This window comes from Macaca fascicularis, chromosome 1 (assembly GCF_037993035.2).
Source record: "Macaca fascicularis isolate 582-1 chromosome 1, T2T-MFA8v1.1".
Lineage (NCBI taxonomy): Eukaryota > Metazoa > Chordata > Mammalia > Primates > Cercopithecidae > Macaca > Macaca fascicularis.
Window position 1 is genome coordinate 192,513,728 of NC_088375.1, and position 27,272 is coordinate 192,540,999.

Sequence of the window (27,272 nt, forward strand, 5' to 3'; positions counted from 1 at the left end):
CAGGCTGGTCTCGAACTCCTGACCTCAAATGATCCACCTACTTTGGCCTCCCAAAGTGCTGGGATTACAGGTGTGAGCCACTGCACTCAGCCGGGAGTATGAATTTTGAATGAATTAAATTCTATTTAAACTCACAGAGACATAAACACAATTTAAAAATTTCCCCCTGCTATTAGCAGAAATTGAGGCTTGAGTCTAAAATAGGATTCATTACAGAAAGTAACAAATGTTACATTCTTTCGTACATCTGAGTCACAGTATGCAAATTTCTATCCTGCTACATGACACAAGGTCTGTACAAAAAAAGCACACGTATAGGTCAATTTCATTTATAAACATAGATTCCAAAATCTTAAATAAAACGCTAGTAAATTTAATCCATTAGAATAGTTAAAGAATAATACATCACATCCAAGTATTGTTTAGTCCACAAATGTAAGTGTAATAGATTTCAAATAGGAAGTTTCCACCAGAAACCCTAAGGCAGTAGATATCAGATGGCAAAGTTATCAGCATCCCTTCTGTGGGAGTTTCAAAGTAGATAATCAAAAACCAGTTGCACAGTTCTCAAGCCTCTCATCCCCAAGGAGGTAAAGAGATGTCGCTATGGGGCTTCTTTGAAGAAGACTTTTCTGGAGAGAAATATGCTTGTGAGGGTCTCTCCTCCCTCTCTCCCAATAAGCAGGGTTGGGTGATACTTTCTTATTCTCAAACCAAGGGGAGCCATTTCAATGGGACCACCTGGAGACCTTGATATATAACTCCTGCAGGGTAATGGGATGCAGTGGACCAATATCTAACTCTTGCCTAGGACATATGAAAGGCAATGGTGGACGAGCTAGCTGTTCCAGCTACAGGGGTGAAGGTCAAATACATGATTGTATCAAGTGGCCTGCACTCCAAGAGTTTGTCAGGGTGGAAGGTTTCTTTAGAAGGAGAGCTGGCTTAAACCCTTTAAAATCTTGCCTAAGAGGAGTGCCTGGAAGAGCCATGGAACTCCTAAAAGAAAGACCCAGTGTAGACTGGACCACCAAAAAACAGAGGCTGAGATGAGAGTAGCCAATGAAAGGGAAATGGTATCACCTGAATTACATAAGGTACAACAGAATCTTCCTACTGGGGCTTCTGCAGAATCTGTAAACGTGTCCTAAGAGAGAAATAGTTAGCTTTGAATATCTGCCAATTCCAGAAAGCTTGAAACTATTTAACAAACCTTAGAGAACCAGTAGGTGAAAATGGAGACTAAATTAAATTCAACTGCCTCTTTTTAAATTTTACCATAACTTGTTTTCTCAACTTTCCCGCTCCCCTCCTGCTATACCCTCCAGTAGAAGAAATTGATGCTCTAATTCCATGTCCATGTTTTGTTGAATTTGCTCCCTTTTTTTCCCTCTACCTAGGATGTTTGCACCCCACCTCTTTTGGTTCACTCAGTCCTCCAGAGAACCATCAGCACCGAGGTCAATGAATAACATGGGGGCCTTTAATCTGTGTTAAGAGACCTTGGAATTGACTATCACAAAGGTCTTTTATCCAACGTGATCAGTCCAGAAATGGAACCATTCCATTAAAGCAGGGAATCATAAAATGTGATCTGTACTTATTTTAAATATTTTCAGTTCAAACCCATTTATATATATTCCATTCACAGGCCTTTGAATGTGAGGCAAGCTTGTTTTTCTTTGTCCAATGGTCCACTGATCGGAACTCTGTGCTACCGTTCTTGAACAAACCACTCACAATGTGAGTTTTTATGATTCTTCAGTTTGAGTTTCTTTAATGTGCAAGGACTTAAACACACCTGGGAAGATATCTATGTGTAGGACTTTAAATTACTTAAAATTATTTACCCAACTCTTTAGTTGTTTTGCTTACATTTATTTCAATAGTCATTTCTGCTCTTTTTTTTTTTTTTTTTTTTAGCAACTCAGTCTTCAGTCTTCACTGAGTCTTTCCAATTAGGGGAGCCATAGGTCACATCCAATCCCCCTTCTAGCTCCTAGTGGGTTCTTCGGCTGGATCTGGAAACCAAATTGACACCAAGCAGATGAATAAAAGCATACAAATTGTATTAGTTTTACATGTACATGGGGATCTTTATGAGTGAAGTCTGAAGAAATGGCCAAAGCAAGATATTTCCATACATTTTAGATAAAGAGCAATAAACTTGAGAAGAAATGACCCAGAGCTGTGCTCCAAGAGAGAAATATGTCTGAGTATCTGCCAATCCCAGAGAGCTTGAAACTATTTAACAAGAGTGTTTCCCAAACCTGAGAGAAAATAAAATCTGCCTAGGGCAGTAAAATTTTCTAGGGGTGTCCTTAGGAAATACACGGAGGGGTGTAATACAGGTAAAAGCTAAGGGTAACTTCACTAGGTATGTTTATTCAGGCCCACTGCAGCCTTCAATTCCAAGTTTCCAGTGATGAGGGCCATTTCCTTGCTCTGATACAGAGAGGGTGCCACTCCCAGAGGAATCTGGCTACATGCAGGAAGAAAAAGGTCAGCTCTCACCCTTTCTGAAACTACAATTTCTCCACTGTTTTCTTTTTTAAAAAATGTTTTGGCCAGGTGCAGTGGCTCATGCCTGTAATCCCAGTACTTTGGGAGGCTGAGGCGGGTGGATCACCTGAGGTCAGGAGCTCGAAACCAGCCTGGCCAACATAGTGAAACCTGGTCCGTACTGAAAATACAAAATTAGCTGGGCATGGTGGCACATACCTGTAATCCCAGCTACTTGGGAGGCTGAGGCAGGAGAATTGCTTGAATCTGGGAGGCGGAGGTTTCGGTGAGCCGAGATCATGCCATTACACTCCAGCCTGGGCAATAAGAGTGAAACTCTGTCTCAAAAAAAAAGGCCGGGCACGGTGGCTCAAGCCTGCAATCCCAGCACTTTGGGAGGCCGAGACGGGCAGATCACGAGGTCAGGAGATAGAGACCATCCTGGCTAACACGGTGAAACCCCGTCTCTACTAAAAAATACAAAACACTAGCTGGGCGAGGTGGCGGGCGCCTGTAGTCCCAGCTACTTGGGAGGCTGAGGCAGGAGAATGGCGTAAACCCGGGAGGGGGAGCTTGCAGTGAACTGAGATCCGGCCACTGCACTCCAGCCTGGGCGACAGAGCAAGACTCCATCTCAAAAAAAAAAAAAAAAAAAAAAAAGTTTTAATTTTTGTAAAGATGGCATCTTGCTACGTTTTTTTTTTTCTTGCTTTGTTTTGTTTTTTGTTGTTTTGTCTTGAGACAGGTTCTCGCTCTGCCACCACTTTACCCACTTTTTCGCTCTTTATCTTGTATTCTTGATTTGTAGGAATTTTGTTATAAATTCGGCATACCTACCAGGCGTGCTGCCTCACACCTGTAATCCCAGCACTTTGGGAGGCCGAGGTGGGCAGATCACAAGGTCAGGTGTTTGAGACCAGCCTGGCCAACATAGTGAAACCCCGCCTCTACTAAAATTACAAAAAATTAGCCGGTGTGGCGGCATGTGCCTGTAATCCCAGCTACTTGGGAGGCTGAGACAGGAGAATCGCTTGAACCAGGGAGGTGGAGGTTGCAGTGAGCCAAGATCACACCATTGCACCCCAGCCTGGGTGACAGAGCGAGACTCCGTCTCATAAATAAGTAAATAAATAAATTCAGCATATATTTTCTTGTCAGTTAAATGAATTACAAATATCTTCTCTCAGAGTGCAGCATGTAATTCATCTTTTTTATATCATCTTTTGTTAAATACGTGTTTTAAATGATAGGTAATCACAGGTATCAAACTTTTCTTTCATGGTTTCTGCTTTTTTTGTTTTAAAAAACATTTCCTATTCTGAGAGAAATATTTTTCTACATTCTCTTCAAAATGTTTTAAAGCTTTATTTTACATATTTAGGTTTTTATTCCTCTTAGATATGGTTTTGGATATGGTGTGGCGTAGAGACCTTTTTTTTTTTTCTATACACGCAACTATCTTACCCAGGTTCTCTGAAAAACAGAGCCTGAAGTATCACCTCCATGCTAAGGTATTGAGAGGGGCAATCCCAGGCCAGCAAGAGTGAGGGGAAAAGGGAAATAAGGCATGGAAGAAAAGAAAGCAAATGCAGGATACCATGTTGGAAGCTGGGCACAGCTTCCTAAGGAAATTCAGCCTGTGGCTTGTTTACCCAGGACATCTTCCAGATAGGTTTCGTGTAAGTGCTATACAACAGAATTGTGCATCAGAGACAGAGAAAGGGCAAATAATTTATTTTCTGGCTCCACTTCTCTCTGTTCTTGGTTGAAGTTTGCTCTACGGGGAGTTAGTTAACTTCTAGGCTGTGTAACACAGCTTCTCTGTGTAACCAGTAGGCAAACCAGTCTTCAGTGCTGTTATATGGTGTTTGATGCTTTATCTGAGATTGGCGGGGATGGGAAGAGTCTCTACGAGTCTGGTAGGGTGGGACCTGGGCACCAGAGTCATTGTGTCTTCTGATGTACTGAGGGCAATGGAGGCCATGCCAAAGCCAGGCTCTCACTCTATGGGGAGATTGAGAAGTGTTGGGAGATGAAGGAATGTCAGCAGCTCCTGGGGCTCCCCAGGGGGCAGGTGTATTATTTTGCTCCTTTAGAACAACCAATTTTCCATTTATTGACTAATTCATTCCTCCCTCTACATTTGTAATACCACCTTTGAGCATGTCAAGTCTGTGTATATTCACGGGCTTCTTTTTAGGGTCTCTTTTCTATTCCATTCAACAATTTGTCTATCCCTAAGCTAATGTCATACCATCTTAAATCTTACAACTTTAAAATAAGGCTGGGCGCAGTGGCTCATGCCTGTAATCCCAGCACTTTGGGAGGCCGAGGAGGGTGGATCACCTGAGGTCAGGAATTCGAGACCAGCCTGGTCAACATGGCAAAACCCTGTCTCTACTGAAAACACAAAAATTAGCCGGGCATGGTGGTGCTTGCCTGTAATCTCAGCTACTCAGGAGGCTAAGGCACGAGAATCACTTGAACCCAGGAAGTGAAGGTTGCAGTGGGCCGAGGCTGTACCACTGTACTCCAGCCTGGGCGACAGAGCAAGACTCAGTCTCAAAATATAAATAAATAAAATAAAATAAGTTGATATGTGGTGGCACAGTCTTTCTATTTTGTTCTGCATCTTCAAAATTATCTTGTCCTTTTCTACTTCCAAATGAATCCTAAGATCAGACTGTTTAGTTCCACAAAAAGTTATAGCTGGATTTAATTTAGAATTATATTGAATTTATGGACAAATTAGGGAAGAATTCACATCTTTATGACATTGAACTCATGAACCTGGTGGATATCTTCATTTATTCAGATCTGTGTGTGTATTTGTATTTGTTCCTCAATTTTGGAATTTTCTTCACAATGATCTTACATAGCATTTGTCAGGTTGATTTCTAATAATCTTTTTCCTTGTATCAGTATTGTGGATGAGATCTTCATTTCTAATACAGGTTTTAATTATTTATTGATATTGAAAGTCTATTGAGCCAGGCATAGTGGCATATAGCTGTAGTCCCAGCTCCTCTGGAGGCTGACGCAGGAGGATCACTTCAGCTCAGGAGTTTGAGGCTGTAGTACACAGTGATCGCACCTGTGAATAGCCACTGCACTCCAGCCTGGGCAACATAGTGAGACCTCTGTCTCTAAAACAAATAAAGAAAGAGAAAAGAAAAAAGAAAGGCTATTGATTATTTATTGGTTTTGAATATGGCAAACTTGCTAAACTCCCTTATTAGCTTTAATAGATTCAATTCTAGTTCGGGCGTGATGACTCAAGCCTGTAATCCCAGCACTCTGGGAGGCCGAGGTGGGCGGATCACCTGAGGTCAGGAGTTCGAGACCAGCCTGACCAACATGGTGAAACCCTGTCTCTACTAAAAATACAAAAATTAGCCAGGCGTGGTGGCACACGCCTGTAATCCCAGCTACTCGGGAGGCTGAGGCAGGAGAATTGTTTGAACCCAGGAGGCGGAGGTTACAGTGAGCTAAGATCGTGCCACTGCACTCCAGCCTGGGTGACAGAGCAAGACTCCATCTCAAAAAAAAAAAGATTCTATTCTACAGATTATTTTGGGGCTTTGTATGTAATCAATCATATTATCTCTATATAAGGACAGTAGCTAGACTTTTAATTCCAGTTCTAAAGATTTTTTAAAACCATGAATGAGTGTTAAATGTTGATGCCTTTTCTGTACTTACTGAAAAGGTCATAGTTTTTCCTCTTTTAATCTGTTAAAGTGGTATACTACATCAATAGATTTTAGGATGCTGCACTTCCTTGCATTCCTAGGATCATCAACATAGTCTTTATAGAAACAACTGTCATTCTTTTGACACTTATAGTACATTGGTCTATATAACTATATTAAATAAATTAGTCAGAATATCAACTACACATGATGTCAACAGGTTATTACATAAAATACAACTGACTCTGGATGAGCATGAAACTCAAGTGCACAATAGCCCATTACCTGTCAGGCTTCACACTGATGGTTCTTTTAAGATAGCAGGAAGAGTATCAGTTAAGTGGAAGTCAACTAGAAAGTGTCCACTGTTTAGGGAAATTAGTGATTGTGGTGACAAACCCACTCTATGCCAACATGATTTGTTTCTATTAAACTAAATTCAAGAAATAGTTACGGAGAAAGTACTATATATTAAGTACCATGTTAGGCATCATGGCTAAACACTAAGGTGAATCAAGCAGTTTCCCAACCTAGTAGACAGGTTAAAATCAAGTGCTTAAATATCTCATCATAACACAAAGCAGAGTAAGACAGATGTCCAAGGAAATAAAAAAACTATCACAGATCATAGAGGGAAAGTGTAACTTGGGGAGAGGAGTAATCAGGAAAGGAGTTTTGGAGAAGGTAGATTTTGCAGTGAATTAAGTGGGAGGTTAGACCATTGGTGTCCATAGCAGCCAGCCCCTTTAACTGATCTCGATTAGTTTCAGCAATCCACTTTAAAAGCAATGAGAGCTTCTGATGCTTCTAAAGCAATCCACTTTAAAAGCAATCTGATCTGTTCTGATGATCATTTCTTTTCTTGTTGGACTTGCACATAGATTCTCCCTTTCTGTCCAGCCCTTTCCTGTGAGATGTCCATCCCCTAATCCTTGGAACCTGTGAATATATTACTTTACATGGAAAGGGAGAATTAAGAGTGAAGATGAAGTTTAAGGTTGCTAATCAGCTGATCTTGAGATGGAGAGATTATCCTGTATTGTCTGTATTGGCCCAATGCAATCACAATGGTCCTTAGAAGTAAAAAAGGGAGGCAGCAGAGTGAGTGTCAGAGTGATGTGACACGAGAGAGACTCGACCATTGCTGGCTTTGAAGATGGAAGGGGGCTATGAGCCAAAGAATGCTGGCAGCTCCTAGAAGTTGAATAAATCAAGGAAATAGATTGTCTCCTAGAACCTCCAGAGGAATGCAGTTTCTGCAAAACCTTGCTTTTAGCCCAGTGGAACCTATTTCAGGCTGCTGACCTCCAGAGCTGTAAAATAATACATTTATGTTATTTTAAGCCACTAAGTTTGTGGTAAGCTGTTACAGCAGCAATAAGAACTAACACAAAAGATTAATAAAGCCAACCAGGATAAAAAACGGGTTTGGAAGGAAAGCTCATAGCTTTGCTCATGTTGAGCTGAAGAGCTAGTGCCCGTCTGTGAAAGGCCAGCAGGATGGTGGAAATGTGGGTTTGAATCTCAGAAGAGGCTTGGATTTGGAACCTCAAAATCATTTCATAAAGGGGATACTGGACACCTAGAGCATGGGTGAGATGTTTTTAGGAAAAACATTTAGATCAGTGCTGTCAAATGGAAATATAACACAAGCTGTGAATGTAAGCTATACATGCAATTTAAAATTTTCAGCAACCATATTAAAAATCTAAAAAAAGAAACAAGTGAAATTAAATTTTAATTTTTTTTGTACTAAACATATCCAAATTGTTTTTTCAACATGTAATCAGTATAAAATTATTAGATATTTTACATTTTTACACAAAATCTTTACAATCTGATATGCATTTTACACTTACAGCACATCTCAGTTTAGCATGTCTATAAATAATTTCAAGGGCTCAATAGCTGTCATGTGGCTAGTGGCTATGGTACTGGGCAGTGCAGTTTAGAGAAAGAGCAGATACGAAGGGTGGAGCTTGAGAGACACCTGCATTTAGGAGATGGGAGAAGGAAAAGGAGCCAATAAAGAAGTAGACACAGGGCCGGGCGCAGTGGCTCATGCATGTAATCCCAGCACATTGGGAGGCCGAGGCGGGTGGATCACCTGAGGTCAGGAGTTGGAGACCAGCCTGACCAACACGGTGAAACCCCATCTCTACTAAAAATACAAAAGTAGCCGGGCATGGCAGCATGCGCCTGTAATCCCAGCTACTCAGGACGCTGAGGCAGGAGTATCGCTTGAACCCGGAGGGTGGAGGTTGCACTGAGCCGTGATGGTGCCATTGCACTGCAACCTGGGTGACAGAGCAAGATGTCTTAAAAAAAAGAAAGAGAGAGAAAGAGAGAGAGAGAGAGAGAGAGAGAGAGAAAGGAAGAAAGAAAGAAAGAAAGAGAAAGAGAAAGAAAGAAAGAGAAAGAAAAAGAGACATAGGAGGATAGTCAAGATAGTGCAATGTCTCAAAATCTAAAGGAATTTTACTTAGGGAAATGTAGGGACAAAATTTTCAAAGGCTCTTCTTCGGTGTTCTGGCTCATTCAACTCATATTTGAGAGGTTTTCCCCCTCTCTGAAGTGCAGCTCTACACTACAAAGTCACTTTCATTTGCTCTGGCTTTTTAACAGTCTCATATATCCATCTAAACATAAATTTAGGGGTGCCATAATAGGTGACTGGGGATAGCAAGGTGACTAAGGGAAAGAAGAAAGGAGCATTGAGGTGGTTTGAGGTTGTTGGAGGATGTGATGATTTAGAACAGGTGCCTGGTGGGAGTAAGATGGAGATCATGTTACCATGACAACTGATTATTTCATTGGTCCAGTGACCAGTTGCCATGGTGACAAAATCTTTGTGTCAGTATGACATGGATCCCAGGGGAGAGAATGCTTGTGCAAAGGACCCCTTCGCTCATTGGTAAAGCTTTTATACTTACAATGATTTCTGCATTGCTTGATGGAGCCTCCTGCAGAAACTTCAATCAACACTGATGTCTCCTTCTCCTTATTGCTTGTTTATAGAAGTCACCACATGCAAAATGCACACATTTTCATTGTTCATGTTCTATATACTGTTTTCTTATCTGATATTCCTTAGTTGTTTTAGTACTTTAATCTCTTTCTCCTAAACAGATATAATCCCACTGAAGGCAGGGATTCTTCTTATAATTTCGTTGTATTTTCAAAGGACTGGGAGTTAGAGGGAAAAAGCAGACACACCTTGGGCACCAGACATATCTGGGTTACATGCCACCTCTGCTTTTGCCATTTGCCTTAGATATTTCCTAATGGACTTAGGAAAGTCATTTTACCTTCCTGAATTTAGTTTTCTTCTATAAAATGAGAATATTAAAATTTGCACTGTGGGGTTGTTACGATGATTAGAAAAATCTGAAATGAAGTAGTTGGCCTACAGCAAGAACTGAATAAATGGTGCCAGTTATTATAACATGGTTCCCAGCCCAGTCCTGGATGCCATGATCAGTACGTAGCAATACCTGATGAACAATAAGATGAGGACAAATGATACCATGGTAACAGTAGGACTAGATTAATTTTAGAGTTTCTTAAAGATCAGTTGTCTTATGGTGGCCCAATTACATACCAGCTGCAATTCTTAACTTGCAACCCAAGTTATGCTGATTGTAACTTCTTGGGAGGAAAAATTTTTAAGTATTTAAGAAAAATGAGAGGAAAGAGAACCAGATATTTTGTGCCTTCTTGATGGAAAAACATGAAAAAAATCACATATGAATGGTCCAACCTCTGGATCCAAGTACTTATTTACACAAAATACAGAGGGGCCTGGCGTGGTGGCTCACATCTGTAATCCCAGCACTTTGGGAGGCCAAGGCAGGTAGAATCACTTGAGGTCAGGAGTTCGAAACCAGCCTGGCCAACGTGGTGAAACCCCCTGTCTACTAAAAATATAAAAATTAGCTTGGTGTGGTGGCGGGCGCCTATAATCCTAGCTACTCAGGAGGCTGAGGCAGGAGAATTGCTTAAGCCCAGGAGGTGGAGGTTGCAGTGAGCAGAGATGGCATCACTGCACTCCAGCCTGGGCAACAGAGCAAGACTCCGTCTCAAAAACAACAACAACAAAAAACAAACAAAAAATGGAGGGCAGAGGCACATGTTAAACATCATAACAGGGAAACAATTAGCAAAATCCATACTGTAGAAATACTACAGGAAAAATGCTGTGGTTTCTTCAACAAACACATTGCAATAAAAAATAATGGAAAAGGAACTTACAAAATAAAAAAAGATTTAAGAGACTTATTAATTTCCATGTGTAGATCTTACTTGAGCTTTGATTCAAACAAACAAAATTTTAAAAAATTCATAAGGTGACTGAAAGTTTAAATACTGACAGGATCAAAGACATATCTTAATACTAGTGACTTCAAAAATTCTCATTAATTTTTAGCTAAGTCAATGGTATGATTATGTTTTGTTAATAAAAGAGTTCTTATCTTTTGGAGATGCATTTTTAAAATATGTGTGTATTGATGTAGTATGAGGTCTGGAATTTGCTTCAAAGTAACACAGAAGGGGCAATGTGAGGGTGAGGGTAGGGATATAGATTAAAAAGGTTAGTTACCTGAGGCGGATGGATCACCTGAGGTCAGGAGTTTGAGACCAGCCTGGCCAACATGGCGAAACCCGTCTCTACTAAAAATACAAAAAGTAGCTGGGTGTGGTGGCACGTGCCTGTAGTCCCAGCTACTTGGGAGGCTGAGGCAGGAGAATTGTTTGAACCTGGGAGGCAGTGGTTGCAGTGAGCCAAGATTGCGCCACTGCACTCCAGCCTGGGTGACAGAGTGAAACTCCATCTCAAAAAAAAAAAAAGTTATTTACTACTTGATAACTGCTGACATTGGAAAATGGGTATATGAGGATTCATTATATTACTTGCATATCTGAAGTTTCTCTATATTTAAAACGTTAAGTGCGTCTATCCAAGATTATATGCACAATAAAGACTTAGATATAAGGAAATACAGAATATTATTTAATACAATGTTGGACAAATGCATTGTGATGGTTTAATGAATAAATTAATGTGTATTTCCCCTAGCTAGTCCTTCATAGCCAGGTTTCTACATTGTATACATAAATGATATTCTTTCTTTCTTTTTTTTTTTTTTTTGAGATGGAGTTTGCTCTGTTGCCCAGGCTGGAGTGCAGTGGTGCAATCTCAGCTCACTGCAACCTCTGCCTCCTGGGTTCAAGAGATTCTTCTGCCTCAGCCTTCCGAGTAGCTGGGACTACAGGCGCATGACACGACGTCTGGCTAATTATTTGTATTTTTAGTAGAGATGGGGTTTCACAGTGTTAGCCAGGATGGTCTCAATCTCCTGACCTTGTGATCCCCCTGGCTCAGCCTCCCAAAGTGCTGGGATTATACGCCTGAGCTACCACGCCCGGCCATAAATGGTATTTTTCTACTGCAAATTATAGTTAGTATCATTCATGATGTCTTAGGTTAGATTCCTTGAGAAAAAGACTCTGAGAGGGAGTTTTGTGGGCATGAAGTTTTTTGTGGGGGAGGGTAAAGTGGGGGTATGCTTTTGTGTTCAATCATAGTGGATAGGAATGGGCAAAGGAAGGATCTGAGCAGTGATACAGTTGCCATACATATCTCATCTGATCTCACCTCACCCAACCCCTAGGGAGCTTGAGAGATGGAAGGCGCTTTTCAAATATGTCCCACGTTGAAGAATGGAGCCAGGCCTTTATCCTTGGAATCACTCTTCTGCCTACTTTGCCTCAACAAACTTGAACTCATTTTTCAAGGATGAGGTCAAATGTTTCTGTATCTGCAAACTCTTCCTTAAAACACTCACCCTCGCCTGGGAGGCAGAGGTTGCAGTGAGCCGAGATGGTGCCACTGCACTCCAACCTGGGTGACAGAAAGAAATCCCATTTCTTATCAAACAAACAAACAAAAACAACAAAAAATGCTCATCCTCAGTCAGATCAAATTCCTTCTTCCACTATCCTTCCTATATGAACCATATAGGGGAAAAGGAAGAGCTAACATTTATAGCACTCCTCATGTGCTAAGCACTGTGTTAAGCCTGTGCATGTGTCTACCTGTGCATGGTTTCAGTTAACTCACAGCATACCTAGGTAGGTAGGTACAGATGCTCCTTCATTTAGTATGGGACTACATCCTGATAAACTCATCATAAGTTCAAGATATGGTAAGTCGAAAATGCATTTAATACACCTAACCTACCGAACATCATAGCTCAGCCTTGCCTATCTTAAACATGTCCAGAACAATTACATTAGCCTACAGTTGGGCAAAATCATCAATCACAAAGCCTAAACAATAAATAATAAAATAAATGTATTATTTTATAATAACATGTTGAATCTCTCATGGAAGAGTATTATACCACATATTGTTAGCCTGGGAAAAGATCAAAATTCAAGTATGGTTTCTACTGAATGCATATTGTTTTCACACCACTGTGAAGTCGAAAAATTTTAAATCAAACCATCTTAAGTCAGGGACTGTCTGTATTATTATTATCCACATTTACATATGACGAAACTGAAGCTCAGAGAGATTATGTGATTTGCCTAACTAAAATGATTGAACTAATGAGTGGCAGGGCTGGCCATTTAACCCCAGACAAGGGAGCCCACACACTTTTTTTTTTTTTTTCTTTTGAGACAAAGTTTCGCTTTTGTTGCCCACACTGGAGTGCAATGGCATGATCTTGGCTCACTGCAGCCTCTGCCTCCCTGCAGACTCCACCTCCCTGCAGCCTCCACCTTCCAGGTTCAAGCGATTCTCCTGCCTCAGCCTCCCAAGTAGCTGGGATTACAGGAATTCAGCCTTACGCCCGGCTAATTTTTGTATTTTTAGTAGAGACGGGGTTTCGCCATGTTGGCCAGGCTGGTCTCGAACTCCTGACCTCAGGTGATCCGCCTGCCTCAGCCTCCCAAAGTGCTGGGATTACAGACGTGAGCCACCGTGCCAGCTGGGAGCCCATACTCTTAATTGCTATTATGCTATACTGCCCCCTAGCTACCGCTTTTATCTTTGTACTCCCAGCCCTTAGCACAATACCTAACCTAGAATTAGCACTTAATATTTACTGAATAAATGAATATTCATTTCACCAGCATTTCTAGCAAATTTCATTTTAGAAAAAGATCAAATCCAGATGAAATTTGTAGAAATAAGGGTGGTATATTTCATGGTAGCATGGAACAAGAAACCCCATTAGAAGAGTTAAGCTTGGCTATACTTAACACTGCAGAAAAAGAGATCAGATGGGGGCAGTGGACATAGTATAGGCCAAAAATTAACTGCTAAATAGTTAAAAAGGGAAATACTTAAGTACATTAAAAGAAGCTTTGTCTTTGTGTGCGTGTGTGTGCAAATATGCCTTTTTAGCATATTTTGCTTTAAGAATCATTGCAAAAAGAAACATTTCTTACTTATTTTACCATACTAAAATGGGGGCAAGTCATGGTGAATCATGAACTTAGATGAGATATAATGAAAACAGCATAAGTCAGTAAGTATTCAACATGGTTGCTAAAAGGTGGAAATGAGATCCTTTAGGAAAGGTGAAATATATAGGAATTATAAGTAAGTTTCCTTTAAGTAGTAAAGCAACTCTTCTTCATTTTCACTAAAATAGAATATGAGATGACATATTTCAGCAGTCTGTGTGGTGTGTTAGCAAAAGGAGGGATTTCAAAGTCACAAATTGATGCTCAAGTCTTCATATTGCCATTTACCAGCAGAGTGACCTCGGTGTCCCTTGCCTATAAATTGAGGAGGAAAATCTCCAACTCCTAGATTACAGGGATTTATTGATATAAAATATTATTTCCTTTTTCTGTTTCCTGTTTCTGACAGAAGTCATTGTTCCCTCCTCTGAACTTCTACAGACATCAACATTTTGCCAGTCTTGTTTCATCTATCTCTTGCACTTTTTTTTTTTTTTTTTTTTTTGATATAGGATCTCTGTTGCCCAGGCTGGAGTGCAGTGGCATGATCAGGCCCACTGCAGCCTCAACCTCTGGGTGCAAGTGATCCTTCCACGTAGTAGCTGGGAGAACAGGTGTGTGCTACCATATCCAGCTAATTTTTGTATTTTTTGTAGAGATGGGGTTTTTCCATGTTGCCCAGGCTGGTCAAGAACTCCTGGGCTCAAGCAATCCATATGCTTCAGCCTTCCAAAGTGCTGGGACTACAGGCATGAGCCACTGTGCCTGGCCCTCAAATTCTAATTATGCCAACACTGTCATACTCCAGAATTAGATGCCTGTTATGTTTGCAGTATTGTCACTTTTTGAGTGAATAGTAGAAACAACAGGTTGAATCTCTTCCTAGTTTCGAAGAACTGATCCACAGATCTGAGCAGTCCTAATTAGTTCTCAGGACTCTCTTCAATGCTTGCATCAAGGACATTCCACAGATGGTTTTTCAATTACTTTCCAGTAAGCTTTGGAAATGTCTGGAAAGTGTTAGGACTTAGGACTTTGCACCTATGTTTGTCTAATTGTTTTAAAAATTTTTTTTTTTTGTTATTGTTGTTGAGACAAGGTACTTTCTCTGTTACAGCTCAGGCTGGAGTGCAGTGGCACGAACACAGACCACTGCAGCCTCAAACTCCCAGGTTCAAGTGATCCTCCCACCTCAGCCTCCCAAGCAGCTGGAATACAGAGTTTCATTTCACCATGTTGCCCAGGTTGGTCTTGCACTCCTGGGCTCAAGCGATTCACCCGCCTTTGCCTCCCAAAGGCTGGGATTACAGGTGTGAGCCACGGTGCCCAGACTGTTTACCTAAATTTAACCTTCACCTACATGTTCTTTTAATCTGGTCCCATTAAAAACTTAGTACCCAGTGCACTTCAAGCTAGATTTCTCATTACCAAGTCCTTTGGGCTTTTCAGTGTCTTCCATTCTTTGTGATTACTGAGAGAGGACTGAGTTCCTTTACTGAATACTGACCATGCTCCAGGGCCTGCAGATCCTAATGTTCAAGATATTTTTCTTTTATGCGACATTGCAAATAAATTAGGTACACATAACGTTTTATATAAAAATTAGCTACTAATAATCCCTTAACCCAAGTTAGCAATATGTCACAACACAGGAAAAGCCTTTGTGGGGAGTTAGGGGACTTTGGTTATGGTTCTAGATTATTTCATAGCATTAATTTGACAAAATTTTACTTATTTAGTGCCTAGAGGCTGCCACATGCAGTGATGGGTTACTAGGTATAGAAGCAAATGAGCATGGTCCTTATCTCAGAAACATGTACTGGCTGGGCGCGGTAGCTCATGCCTGTAATCCCAGCACTTTGGGAGGCCCAGGTGGGCGGATCACCTGAGCTCAGGAGTTCAAGACCAACCTGGCCAACATGGTGAAACCCCATCTCTACTAAAAATACAAAAAAAATTTAGCCGGGCATGGTCGCAGGCGCCTGTAATCCCAGCTACTTGGGAGGCTGAGGTAGAAGAATCACTTGAACCTGGGAGGCGGAGGTTGCAGTGAGCCAAGATCGCACCGTTGCATTCCAGTTTAGGGCACAAGAGCGAGACTTCATCTCAAAAAAAAAAAACCAACCAACCAACCAACCAAACAAACAAAAAAAACTGGGACTGTGCTGGGTATGGTAGTTCACACCTATAATTCCAACACTTTGGGAAGTTGAGGCAGGAGGATTGTTTGAGGCCAGGATTTCGAGACCAACCTGGGCAACACAATGAGACCTTGCCTCTATTAAAAATAATAATAATAATAATAATAATACAAGAAAAGAAAAACAGGAAATATATCTTAACATTCTTTGTAAGTTCCCCAGCTTCTGGGGCATGACATGGTCCATGGCACTTATAAAGGGTTGTCTGAGCCCACAGATCAAGACTGACTGAGGGCGGGGCGCGGTGGCTCAAGCCTGTAATCCCAGCACTTTGGGAGGCCGAGACGGGCGGATCACGAGGTCAGGAGATCGAGACCATCCTGGCTAACACGGTGAAACCCCGTCTCTACTAAAAATACAAAAAACTAGCCGGGCGAGGTGGCGGGCGCCTGTAGTCCCAGCTACTCCAGAGGCTGAGGCAGGAGAATGGCGCAAACCCGGGAGGCGGAGCTTGCAGTGAGCTGAGATCCGGCCACTGCACTCCAGCCCGGGCTACAGAGCAAGACTCCGTCTCAAAAAAATAAAAAAAAATAAAAATAAAAATAAAAATTAAAAAAAATAAAAAATAAAAAAATAAAAAATAAAAAATAAAAAAAAGACTGACTGAGTTTCAAATTCTGTATTTTAATTTAATTTAATTTTATTTTAATTTAGAGGCACTGTCTCACTATGTTGCTCAAGGTAGGGTCTCTCTTTCTCTCTCTTTTTTTTTTTTGAGATGGAGTCTCGCTGTGTTGCCCAGGCTGGAGTGCAGTGGGCCCGATCTCAGCTTATTGCAACCTCCACCTTCCTGGTTTAAGCAATTCCCCTGCCTCAGCCTCCAGAGTAGCTGGGATTACAGGCGCATGCCGCACATGCCACCATGCCCGGCAAATTTTTCGTATTTTTAGTAGAGACAGGGTTTCACCATGTTGGCCAGACTGGTCTCGAACTCCTGACCTCAGGCAACCCGCCCGCTTCAGCCTTCCAAAGTGCTGGGATTACAGGTGTGAGTCACAGTGTCCGGCATTTTTTTTTTTTTTTTTTTTTTTTTTGAGACAGTCTTGCTTTGTTGCCCAGGCTGGAGTGCAGTGGCATGATCTCGGCTCACCGTAACCTCTGCCTCCTGGGTTTAAGCAATTCTCCTGCCTCAGCCTCCTGAGTAGCTGGGATTACAGGCATGTACCACCATGACCAGCTAATTTTTGTATTTTTAGTCAAGATGGGGTTTCACCATGTTTGCCAGACTGGTCTCCATCTCCTGACCTCAGGTGATTCACCCGCCTCGGCCTCCCAAAGTGCTGGGATTACAGGTGTGAGCCACCGCTCCCAGCGGGTCTCTAACTCTTAGCCTCAAGCAATCCTCATGCCTTGGTCTCCCAAAGCTCCGGGATTACAGGTGTGAGCCACCATGCCCTGCCTCAAATACCTCAAATACTGTATTTTAAAGCCTTTCACTATACTACACCAATCATCCCGTTCTCTATATCTTCTCGTAATCCCCAAGCAATCTTTCTACCTGAAGATGACACCAGAATTTGGGTCACTAAAGAGAAAGATTCAGAAAGTGTCTGCATTAGTCAGTATAGGCTGTTATGCTATGGTATCAACCCGCAAATCTCAGTGGCCTAATCAGCAAAGGTTATTTTTCTCGCTTACGTTGTGTCCTTCCCAGGTCAGCTGTGGCTCTGCTGCACATTGTCTTCACTCTGGGACTGAGGCTGATGGATTAGCCTCTATCCAGAATGTTGCTGGTCATGAGGAGAGCAGGCAAGGAAAACATGGTGCAGCACATTGACTGAGAGCTTCCAGCTGGAAGTGGCTCATACTGCCACTCACATTTCATTACCTAATGCAAGTCACACAGCCAAGCCTGCTGTCAATAGGAAATTACAATCCAATTCTGGGAGGCACAATAAGTGTTTGGGAACAATTATATAGTCTTCCACAGGGTCTCTTTACCCTTCATTTGTGATACGTGGATGTAAATACACCTTTTCAGAGTGCCTCACACAGTACCTTAAATACTGTATTTTACATTGGTGCAAACAATCCGGATTTTTATTTTTATTTAGAGGCACTGTCTCACTATGTTGCTCAAGGTAGGGTCGCTCCCTTTTTTTTTTTTTTTTGAGATGAAGTCTCGCTGTGTCGCCCAGGCTGGAGTGCAGTGGCCCGATCTCGGCTCACTGCAACCTCCACCTCCCTGGTTTAAGCAATTCTCCTGCCTCAGCCTCCAGAGTAGCTGGGATTACAGGCGCATGCCACCACCCCCAGCAAATTTTGAAATTTAGGAAACTGGCAAATTTAGGAAATTACAATCCAATTCTGGGAGGCACAACAAGTGTTTGGGAACAATTATATAGTCTTCCACAGGGTCTCTTTACCCTTTATTTGTGATACTTGGATATAAATACACCTTCTCACAGTGCCTCACCCAGTACCTTAAGTACTGTATCTCACATTAGTGTAAACAATCTGGCTGGTTTAGAGTCTTTGAAGGCGGAAGAGAGGGCTTAGGATCAGACAATTCTGGCTTCAAATTTCACCTCTGACACTTAAACTACTGAGCCTCTGTTTCCTCTTCATTTACATGATGACCACCTTGTAGTTTTACTGTAAGGATTTAAAAAAACCAAACAGACGCAAAGGGCCTATTGTGTTGCTACTCACACAAAGAACACTAAATGTTAACTATTCCCCCACCCCCAAACTCCATCCAGCACTGGGGTTTCTTGATGGTTCTTATTTAGCTCATTAGGCATGAAGGAAGCCAGTATCTTTACAACTTTAAACACTTGTTTCTTACTACCAAATTTGTACCAGAGTTTCAGGTTCCTTGGGGCTGCAAACCTTGGCTACTTTTTCCTGCTAACCAGGTTCCTTTCTATCAACCCAAAATATATTGCTAACTAACTGGCAGAGAGATTTCCCTTGATCCTACTCTGTTTGAACATCCTCTGACTCACCCTTCCTAGTGCCACCCAAGTTTCATCTGCACCATTGCTTACACATAATACAAGTACTTTATTTACTCTACGCATTTGTTAATGTTTGCTCAGCTGTCTTGGTGCCTTTGTGTCTTTCACTGTGCTTTTAATTAGCTTGGCTGATTCTAAGAGTGGAGGTAAACCAAGGTTTGAACCAGGTGGTTACAAGGAACATGGAGATGGGTTGCAGGTGGGGGATGGCAGATTGCTATGAATGCACTAGTGCAAATTCATTGACAGCCTAGGAAAAAAAATGTATTTTAGGCTAATGCCTTCTATCGGGAAAAAATAATCTAAGCTGCTCCTTTCTACTAATAATGATTAAGTAGTGGAGTCTTTGGGAAGGATCACATTTTGCCTTACTGATACAATCTGAAGTCAACACCAAGCTACCAGAGGACAGGAACTCAATGATGGTTTACATAGAGTGATGTGGTCTAGCTGCATGAGTTAGTTATTCCCATCAGGCACTAATATTTAATGACTACTTATAAGACTATCACTTCTGTGGGCTCTACTTTTATCTACCCAACCTCTGACTTTGCACAAGTTGTTCTCTGCCCGTAATTGTTTTTCTCTACTCCCAGTCTTGCTTCTGTCTCTGCATGGCAAATTCCTACTCGTTTATTAAAATTTAGCCTTAACTTTACCTTTTAAGGGTGAAGCTTTGTTTGGCCCCAGTGACTGTGCCTCACCCTCCACCTCATCCAATTTGACAGAATTAAGCCTTGCTTCTTTTCTGTTTCCATGGCACAAGTATAAATTTCTACCAAACTGCATTGGGATTAACTGTTTACATGTCTGCTTCTCTTTTATTCTCTTTTGACTCCTTGATATTTAGTACAACACCTGGTATAGAGTAGGCGCTTGCTAAATGATTATTGAATGCTATGTAAGTGTGCATAGTGACCAACGCCCAAGCATTTTCCTTAAATAGCAGTCAGTAGTGCCGAGACTTTTCAGATGGCCTATGTATAGCCTTTCAAAAAACCTAATTCAAGAATTATAAAATATTACATAGAGATACCCAGGGAATCCGGAAGGCTTTTCCCGGGCTAGGAATAATAGGAGGGGCTCTCTCGTGTTTTTCTCTCCCTCTTGCAAGTCTTGGCTCATTTTAAATTCATTTCTCATTTTCTAATTTCCTCTTACAATAAATACAGAGGGAGAAAAGGAGCAGGTAAAGGCTCATTTATCTAAGTGTCTGGGTCATGTGAAGTGTTGAACACTCTGCTGTTGAAGCACTGCCAGTGTCCAATCAAGGTTTTTGTAGGGCTATTGCAGCCCAGCTCTCGGCTGTGTTCCTTTCAGAAAATTCAGAATTCAGATGAAGCTAGGAAAAGATTGCAAACAATACAAAACAATAAAACCACTACTTTATTCCCCTGGGCAATCTGTGTCTTTTAAGGGTCTGTCCCTTGAGCTGGATAATATCTCCTCTTTGAAGGCTCTCCTGCTCTGCACCCTCCCTTCTAGTCCACTCCCATCTAGCAAGACAGTGAACTACTATACTCTTTTCTGTGCTGACACTGGGATCTTATGAATAATAACAACAGCTGTCTCGGGGACCTTTATTTTTGGCAGCCTGTGCATGGTCTCTTTTGCTAGGTAGCTATGATTATTGTTTCCTTATTATAGGCAGGGAAACAGAGGCTAAGAGAAACCAAATAACTGGATGTAGGCACAAAGTAAGCAAGCTATGGAATATTAGACTTGAATCTAGGTCTGCCTTCTCAATCTAGGCTTTAAGCTTTTCTTCCTCACAATGTTCCAGAATTCCCCGGGCTGCTATAACCATTCTAGTTTTTTTATTTTTCTTAGAGTCAGGGTGTCATTTTGTTGCCCAGGTTGGTCTCAACCTCATGAGCTAAAGTGATCCTCCCACATTGGCCTCCCAAAGTGCTGGGATTACAGGCATTAGCCACCGTGCCCAGCCTGCTTTATTCTTTTTTTTTTTTTTTTGAGGAGGGATACTCCTCCACCCTTTTTTTAATCTTAAAAAAATTTAGGCTGGGCACGGTGGCTCACGCCTGTAATCCCAGCACTTTGGGAGGCCAAGACAGGCGGATCACGAGGTCAGGAGATCGAGATCATCCTGGCTAACACGGTGAAACCCTGTCTCTACTGAAAATACAAAAAAATTAGCCGGGCTTAGTGGTGGGCGCCTGTGGTTCCAGCTACTCGGGAGGCCGAGGCAGGAGAATGGCGTGAACCCGGGAGGCGGAGCTTGCAGTGAGCCGAGATCGCGCCACTGCACTCCAGCCTGGGCGACTGAGCGAGACTCCATCTCAAAAAAAAAAAAAAAAAAAAAAATTAAACACATATTGTTGTACATATTTAAAGTATACCACATGATGTTATGGGATAGTCAAAAGGTCACTATAGTGAAGCAAATTAACAGAGCCATCATCTCACACAGTTATCCATTTTTTTTTATTGTGGCAAGAGAAGCTAAAATCTACTCATTTAGCATGAATCCCGTATGTAATAGATTTTATTGCCCATCCACCTTTTAACACCCTGGGACTCATACTTCTTTCCTTCACAAAGGCTGCTGATCCCCATCTTCCCACCTCATTCTGGCAGCTAACCACCTCTGTTCTCTCTCCAGCCCTATCCCCCATTAGCTCAGGATGAGCACTTTAGGGAAGAACCTCAGAATCCCAGACAAGTGAGAGGAGCAGAGCTGCCTAACACTTGTAAGAGATGGTGCTAAACAGGAGTTCAACACAAGTCTGAGCAACATAGTGAGATCCCATTTCTATAAAGTTAAAAAATTTTTATAAAGAAAAAAATAAACAAAAGCTCCAGACTTGGAGCTAAGTCTACTCTCTCTCTCTTTTTTTAAAGACAGCGTCTCGCTCTGTTACCCAGGCTGGAGTGCAGTGGCGCAATCACAACTCACTGCAGCCTTGACCTCTTGGGCCCAAGGGATCCTCCCATCTCAGCCTCCCACATAGCTGGGACCATGGGTGCACACTACCCTGCTGGCTAATTTTTTTTATTTTTGTAGAGACAGAGTCTCCCCACGTTGCCTAGGCTGTTCTTGAACTCTTGTGCTCAAGCAATCCTCCCGCCTCTGCCTCCCAAAGTGTTGGGAGACTGTAGACAGACTGTACGCTTATTGTTTAGAGATGGGGGCTTGCTGTGTTGCCCAGGCTGCACTTGAACTCCTGGGCTCAAGTGCTCCTATCCTCCTGCCTCAGCCTCCTGAATAACTGGGATTACAGTCAAATGCCACTGTGCCCGGCTGAGACTGCATCTTATCCATCTTATTCATTGCTACCATCTGGTTCGAGCCATCATTCTGTACCTGGGTAATGGAGCCTCTGGCTTCCACCATTGTCCTCTTAGGTCTGCTCTTAGCACGGCGGCCACAGTGATCTGACCAGAGTGATGTTTTGAAAGCGCAAGTCAGATCCTATCACTCCTCTGTTCAAAGCCCAGCAGTGGTTCTGTTTCAGCCAAGATTCTTACAGCTCCCTACTTGAGATCCCTCTCTGATCTTATCTCCTCATTCCGCTCCCATTTGCTCACTGCTCTAACCGTCCTGGCCTCCTCATTCTTTCTAACACTTCCCGAGGCTTTTGTCTCAGGGCCGTTCACCAAGGACACTCTTCCCCAGTCAACTGCATGGCTGACTCCCTCAGCTCTTTCAGGTCTCCGATTTAAAGTCATTTTATAAATGAGGCCCATGCTGACGGCTCTATTCAAAATTGCAGGCCAAGCGCGGTGGCTCACGCTTGTAATCCCAGCACTTTGGGAGGCCGAGGAGGGCGGATCACTTGAGTTCGGGAGTTCCGCGACCAGCCTGGCCAACATGTTGAAACCCCACCTCTACTAAAAATACAAAAATTAGCTGGGCGTGGTAGCGCGCGTCTGTGATCCAGCTACTAAGGAGGCTGAGGCAGGAGAATCACTTGAACCCGGGGTTTGCAGTGAGCCGAGATCGTGCCACTGCCCTCCAGCCTGGGCGAGGGAGCAGGATTCCCTCTGAAAAAAAGAAAAAAAAAATTGCACACCCCCTTCCTCCAGTTTTCTTCATACCCCTTATCCTGGTGTATTTTTTTTTTCCCCATAGCACCCAATGCCTTCTAACATATTACATAATTTTCTTACGTTTATCATCTTTCTCCCTATATTAGAATGAAAGCTCCAAGAGGGAAGGGTACTTGTTTTCTCTCTCTCTTCTGTTTACTGATACATCCCAAGCACTAAAATGGTGTCTGGTAACCTTAGTAGTGATTGGCAAATATTTGTTGAGTAAATGAGTACATGAACCTTCAGAATCTTGCTAGTCTTATAAACAAAAGGAATGTGTGAGTACTTTGAATCTCTAGTGCCTAGAAATGCTTGACCAAATGGCAAGTGTTCAATATTTACTGAAGGAATTGTGTGCTCAGATCTGCTGGAGTTTATCTGAACCCTTTGAGGCTATGTCAAAAAGTACCCAGGGCCAATTCACTCATGCCTCTCCTTTTCCTCTCATCCAATCAGCCCAGTATTCATCTAACAAATATCTAAGTCTCCAAATATTGAGCCACCCAATGTGAGTTCAAAAGCGTGTTTGGTGCTGCAGGGGAATATATGACTAACGCGAATGAAGCAACAGCAAATACTACACTGGAATGTAATTAAGTGTGAAATTATAGGGCAGTCTATCAGTGCTAATAGTTTAGAGAAAAAATCAGTGAAGACTGACGTAGAAGTAAATTCCAAAGTTCACTAGTCGACCAAACTACCCTTCTAAACGCTCCACCTACTGATAGTAGGACCATAACCTGGGTAGCTACCTTGAGAGTCAGAAGGGCCTTTAGAGTTCCAACTCCTTTAAGAAAGAAAGTAAGACCAGGCACGGGAAAGGCCTCCGCAGACACGAGTCTAGCACCTGGGGCTCAAGAAGTTCTGAAAGGAGGGGTGTCCTGAAGGTCCAAGGAGCCTTTGTTGGGGGTCCCGGAATCCACGGTGTGCCAGAAAAGGGGTCCGGTTTCCTGGAGAGGAGGCTAAGGTGCCGGGCGCTTCGGTGAGGTGGCGGAGGTGGGGGGGCGGGGGAGGACAGGTGGCACCATTTCTTCGGGGCATGGGGCCCCAGGTCTCCGCGGGCAGGGTCCAAAGCCACCGATACCTACTGTCCTCAACTGCGGGGTTGCTTCCGCTGCCCTTGCTCCCCAGACGCCACTCCAAGGCAGAAGGACCCCAAGTCGCTTGGAACTGCAGGCCGCCAGATGACACCCGCGGAGCCGAGGCCCCGGCAGTCTCAGGGCACTACTTGTCCCAGCGGAGGGATCCCGCGTGCGTCGAAGCGGCCGAGGACGCGCAGGGACTTGACGCCGCCGACGCCGGGCAGGCGGTGCTGCGACGTCGCAGGAGGAGGTGGCGCGAGGGCGGGAGGGGGATGTGGGTCGGGAAGTAGTTCCGGGTGCGCGGCCCCGGATGTTGGCTGCTCCTGCTGCCGCCGCCGCTCTCGGCGCTGCTCGGGGCCTCGGCCGCTCGCACTAGGCACCGTTGGGACCTTTCCCGGGGGGCGGAGACGCACGCAGCGGCCGGGGGCTCGGCCGGGCCGTCCCGGCCTGCGCAGCCTGAGGTAAGTGCCCGCCGCCGGGGCGGCCGGGCCTGGGCGGCGGGCGAGGAGGCGGGGCTGGGGCATCTCCCAGATCGGAGGCAGGGGCTGCCCTCCGCGAGACGCCCTCTCTCTTCTAGTCGCAGCCGCGCTGTGGGGTGGGCGGCGGGCGGGGCAGGGGGCCTGGGTCCGGGCTGGGGCCCGGCGGGCGCTGAGGGCTGGGTCCCTCCCTCCCCCGCGGCGCTTCTCTTCAGCTGCTGCTGCCCCTCAGCCGGGAAGCAGCGGCTCCGCGTTTCCCGCCCCTCCCCCAGGCGGGGCCCCGGGGAACCAGCCGTGGATCCCGGGGGCGCCTAGTCCGAGGGCAGCTACCGTCTCCTTCCATCCATGACCTGTCCCCTGGCCGGGGCTAGCCCCCGGCCCCGGCAGTCTGCGGCTTCTTCCCTTCAAGCTTGGGGGCGCTTTTCTGCCGGCCGGGCGGGCTGTAACTCACGCCTCGGGGTGGCCCTTTGGGGTGAGGAGGCCTTTGCGAGGGTGCCTGCGTTCCCGCCCATCCTGTGTCTGTGTCCTTTGCTGGGATTAGGGCAAAGGCAGACGTTCCATGCGGACGTGTTGCTGTCCTGTGTGTGTTGCATCCTGCCCACGTGGTAGAGTGTCTCCCGCCCCCCCTCCCAGCTCCATTTTTGCAGCTGGTGAGGAGGGAGGTTAACGGGATGGTTTTTCCTCTGTGATTTCCTCCCGGTGGCATGGAAGGTGTTAGGATCAGTTTGCTTTGCCGAGGCCGACTGTTGGTTAGATGAAGAATCAAGAGTTGTACTCTGAAATTGAGGCCAGTAGGGGACATAACAGGGCTTAGTTTCATTAACATCTTTTCTCCTCTTCCATTAGCTGCTCTTATTCTTTCCTCTGTTGGTTAATCATAGAGAATAAGCGCTTGCTACGGATGAATTCAGGTATATAGTTTTCATTTCTCGATTTTACCTTTTGTGTGTCTGGTGAGCGAAGGTTTTACTATTCCGTGTTGGTGCATTCCACGTTTGTGTTGTCCCTAGTTGGATTCCTGAGTGAGTTAGAGCCATTCACTCTAATTCCTGAAGGAGTTAGAGATTGGTGGGCACCTTTTTGGTCTTTTTCTGAGATTTATTTGTGTTTGTTTTCCTCAGTTTTGTTTCCCAGTGAAAAAGCGTGATGTCATAGGAGCGTTATATGCATAGCTCTTTTTCTCACAAGGCAGCACTAGTTTCACCTAGTCACTTATTTTGTACAAGCTCTTTTACTTCACTTTTCCCCTTACTCTGTTGAGTACCCATTGCACTCTCTTTTTTGAAACTGGTTTGAAACATGTTTTGAGTAGTTTTTTTCTTAAGGTCTCTTCCAGATTAGGGTTTTCATCTTCTGTTTGGCTCTTTTGAGACCACAGATTGTTCCCGCAGTAACAGTGAGAGAAACCTATTCCCCCTGGTCCCTAGCAAATATTTATAGAAAAGCAGTAACTCCTCTCTCTTTTTCGGAGTGACATATATTATATAGATGTGATTAAATGTTTTAGTTTCTTAAATAGGAGGATTTCTCTTTTTGCTTTTGTGTCTCAGAATTGAGGTGAATCTTCTTGATTTTGTGCTGCTGAGGACGAAGCTGGGAAGTTTCTCATGCTTTCGTTAGATTTTTTTTTGGATGAGGCTAGAACTTGTTTATTTTGGCTCTTCTTTGTTCATTAGTTTGGGTAAAATAGAAAATCTTAATGTTTCGAAGTCACTTACTAGATTCCAAAGTGTCCTGAATTCTCACTTTGCTTTTCACATTGTACATTCTTTGAGTATATTTTTGACTTTTTTCCCCTTTTATCTGGTACAGTTCGTATATTCCCTTTCGTTCTATGTAGAATGAAAATATTTAAATATAGATTTTAGATTCTGTCTGCTTTCATTATGCTAAGTATGGGTGGGGCAGTGGAAAATAGAGAATGTTGTTCTGATACATACAGAGGCTTTTTTTTTTGGTAAGTCAGCATTTGTGTACTTCTGTAAAGTTCCGTGTTATCTATGTGTGAAGTAGTCTGTATGAAGAGACAAATAAGATATGCGGTCTCTTGGAAAGCTTCAACTTATGTCGAAAGAACGGAGTTGTTTTTTTCTGTTGGGGAAACATGTACATCATTCAGAATTACCAAACTGCATTGGACTTTGCATTGGACTTCTCCTTGGGATAACAGTACAACCAAAGTCAAAAGTGTAAGTGACATTTGAGAAAGATACAAATTTCCAAAGGGGAAGAGATGTATTTCAGGAGAGCGAAGGGGCCTGTGCAAAGCGAGAGAAGTGGCAATGTACAAATGATATCAAGGAACTTGACTGTCAGATCGTCTGTGTTGGTGAATAATAATAAATGAGTTTAGGATTGGTGAGGGGGGTATTGGTGGAGGATCTTTCAAGGATAGAGGGTTTAGTTTGATAGGGTACCACAATGGATTCTAAAGAATGAGAGTAAGATGATGCATCTTGTTCCTGAGGAAGGTTTTTGTATCAGTTGAGTGTCCTGAGAGTGGAGAGACTGATTAGAATGCTCATGGAGAATTTTAGGAATAAGATGATGAGGGTGTGTTATAAGATAGTGGTTGTAGGAAAAAAATAATAGCTAACGTTTACTTACTGTATGGCAGATGTAGTTCTAAGCGCCTTAAATGTGTTTAATTCATTAAATCTTCATAATAAGGTATTAAAATCAGAAGGGACTTTGGGCAACTTACTTAACTTTATGCATGTAATTATTTCCATATACAATGAACAATTAGATGAAAGGTAGATTTTGCATTGACCAGGAATATAGATGGTGGTAAAACACATCAGTAGATGTGTGTTGGGAGGATAGTAGTATA

General features: G+C 43.2%; 2 protein-coding genes across 25 annotated transcripts in view; one reads left to right on the forward strand and one right to left on the reverse strand.

The window, feature by feature from the left end:
- Nucleotides 1-1,748: 1,748 nt before the first annotated feature.
- On the reverse strand, nucleotides 1,749-25,265 carry LOC107127718 (uncharacterized). Its single transcript, XM_065519078.2, has 3 exons — nucleotides 25,215-25,265; nucleotides 23,634-24,750; nucleotides 1,749-2,021 (listed from the first exon to the last, which is right to left on the reverse strand). Exons 1-2 carry the CDS (start codon nucleotides 25,263-25,265, stop codon nucleotides 24,106-24,108), a joined length of 696 nt encoding a protein of 231 aa, XP_065375150.1. The 3' UTR covers nucleotides 1,749-2,021; nucleotides 23,634-24,105.
- Nucleotides 23,617-27,272, forward strand: part of FOXJ3 (forkhead box J3) — a 152,048-nt gene continuing 148,392 nt past the window's right edge. For 12 of the 24 annotated variants that reach the window (XM_015437564.4, XM_074010668.1, XM_074010640.1 and 9 more), the window contains exon 1: nucleotides 24,272-24,424. Coding sequence is in view for 6 of the 24 variants with exons in the window: in XM_065524163.2 (XP_065380235.1) it covers nucleotides 26,477-26,628 (152 nt within the window). In the remaining 18 variants the exon portion in view is untranslated. Of the gene's footprint in view, nucleotides 23,864-24,271; nucleotides 24,425-24,468; nucleotides 26,629-27,272 lie in introns of those variants that run through there. The other 12 variants (XM_045373292.3, XM_005543753.4, XM_074010666.1 and 9 more) reach the window with 8 other exon arrangements.